Source organism: Olea europaea, unplaced genomic scaffold (genome assembly GCF_002742605.1).
Source record: "Olea europaea var. sylvestris unplaced genomic scaffold, O_europaea_v1 scaffold25831, whole genome shotgun sequence".
In the NCBI taxonomy this organism is placed as follows: Eukaryota; Viridiplantae; Streptophyta; class Magnoliopsida; order Lamiales; family Oleaceae; genus Olea; species Olea europaea.
This window is the reverse complement of record NW_019244135.1, coordinates 1-1,564: the sequence shown is the minus strand read 5'-3', so window position 1 is coordinate 1,564 and position 1,564 is coordinate 1. Positions and strand designations below refer to the sequence as shown.

General features: G+C 39.6%; 1 protein-coding gene across 1 annotated transcript; it reads left to right on the top strand.

Annotated features, from left to right (window-relative positions):
* The first annotated feature begins 6 nt into the window (after positions 1–6).
* LOC111382915 (transcription termination factor MTERF9, chloroplastic-like) lies at positions 7–1,558 on the top strand. The gene is made up of 3 exons (XM_023006946.1): positions 7–184; positions 267–956; positions 1,117–1,558. The coding sequence occupies exons 2-3, from the start codon at positions 393–395 to the stop codon at positions 1,429–1,431; spliced, it is 879 nt and encodes a 292-aa protein (XP_022862714.1). The 5' UTR covers positions 7–184; positions 267–392; the 3' UTR covers positions 1,432–1,558.
* The last annotated feature ends 6 nt before the right edge of the window (positions 1,559–1,564 follow it).

Below are 1,564 nucleotides of genomic sequence, written 5' to 3'. Positions count from 1 at the left end.
CAGGCATCTAAAGAGAGTTGGGGGTACAAGCCCATCAAATTCTGGACAAAACCTTGAAACAAGGCAACACAAGTTGGGTATAAAGAATGACAAAGACATCCTAAAAAAGAGAGAGAGTGGCATTTTGTATGACACTTCCACACAATCAGCAAGCGCTGTTTCTTTAGGTGATATCAGAGAAAAGGTAACAATCATCAATAGCTGTTAAGTGTGACTTTGGGTGGCAATGACCCACATAATCTTTGCTGTTTATCTGATTGCACCAGGAAGCAGAAAATTATAGTAAGAACAGATTCTCTTGTTTGTCAGAAGAACTAGACTTAGATGAAAGATGGTTTCCACTTCTTGATTATTTGAGCAGTTTTGGCCTTAAGGAATCACACTTTATTCAAATGTATGAAAGGCATATGCCATCCCTTCAGATAAATGTTAACTCGGCAGAGGAAAGATTGGGATATTTGTTGAGTGTTGGTGTCAAACATAGAGATATCAGAAAAATGATTTTGAGACAGCCTCAAATTTTGGGGTACACCATTGAAAACAATCTGAAGTCCCATGTTGCCTTTTTGGGTAGCTTGGGCATTCCAGAATCGAGAATAGGGCAAATAATTACTACCACTCCATCCCTGTTCTCTTACAGTATCGACAATTCTTTAAGACCCACAGTCAAGTACCTTCTTGAGGAGATAGGGATTGAGAAGACTGATCTAAGTAAAGTTGTGCAGTTAAGCCCTCAAATTTTGGTTCAGCGGATAGACAATACGTGGAATGCTCGTTACAATTTTCTAACAAAAGAGTTGGGAGCACCAAGAGAGAGTATAGTAAAGATGGTCACGAAACATCCTCAAATACTTCACTACAGCATCGAAGATGGATTACGCCCCAGGATCAATTTCTTGAGAAGTATTGGGATGCGCAACTCTGACATACTGAAAGTATTAACTAGCCTTACACAGGTCAGCTGGATTCTCTTATGCAGTTGCTTCTTTACCTCAAACTACTACTGGGTTGCTTAACCAATTTGCCCTCTAATACTTTTACCTTTTCATATAGATCTTCTTTTGCTTAACATCACAATGAAATTGAATTTTCAGATGATGTCATCTGTACATGCAGGTATTCTCTCTATCTTTGGAGGGAAATCTGAAACCTAAATACATGTACTTGATCAATGAACTTAGAAATGAAGTCCATTCCCTGACCAAATATCCAACCTACCTAAGCTTGTCTCTAGACCAGCGAATTCGACCCCGCCATAGATTTTTGGTTTCCTTGAAGAAAGCTCCAAGAGGGCCATTTCCTTTGAGTTCGCTGGTTCCAACTGATGAAAGCTTTTGCCAGCAGTGGGCTGGAACTAGCTTGGACAAATATCTGGATTTTCGGAAGAGATTGCTTCTCAGAGAGTTTGCAAAGAAGTACGAAAGGCAATGACGAGGTTCATTCTTATTCCTAGTCTACTTGGTAGTGCAAGAGCCATATTGTATACCACACAGATAGCAACAAATTGAGATACATATATTCTTTTCCTGAGAGCACTTGTGCATTTAGGTGAGTCAGATGTTCA

Coding starts and splice junctions, on each gene's coding strand:
- LOC111382915 (XM_023006946.1), top strand. CDS start 393: ATGTATGAAAGGCATATGCCATCCCTTCAGATAAATGTTAACTCGGCA. Junction 957..1,116: donor TATTAACTAGCCTTACACAG/GTCAGCTGGATT, acceptor CTGTACATGCAG/GTATTCTCTCTATCTTTGGA.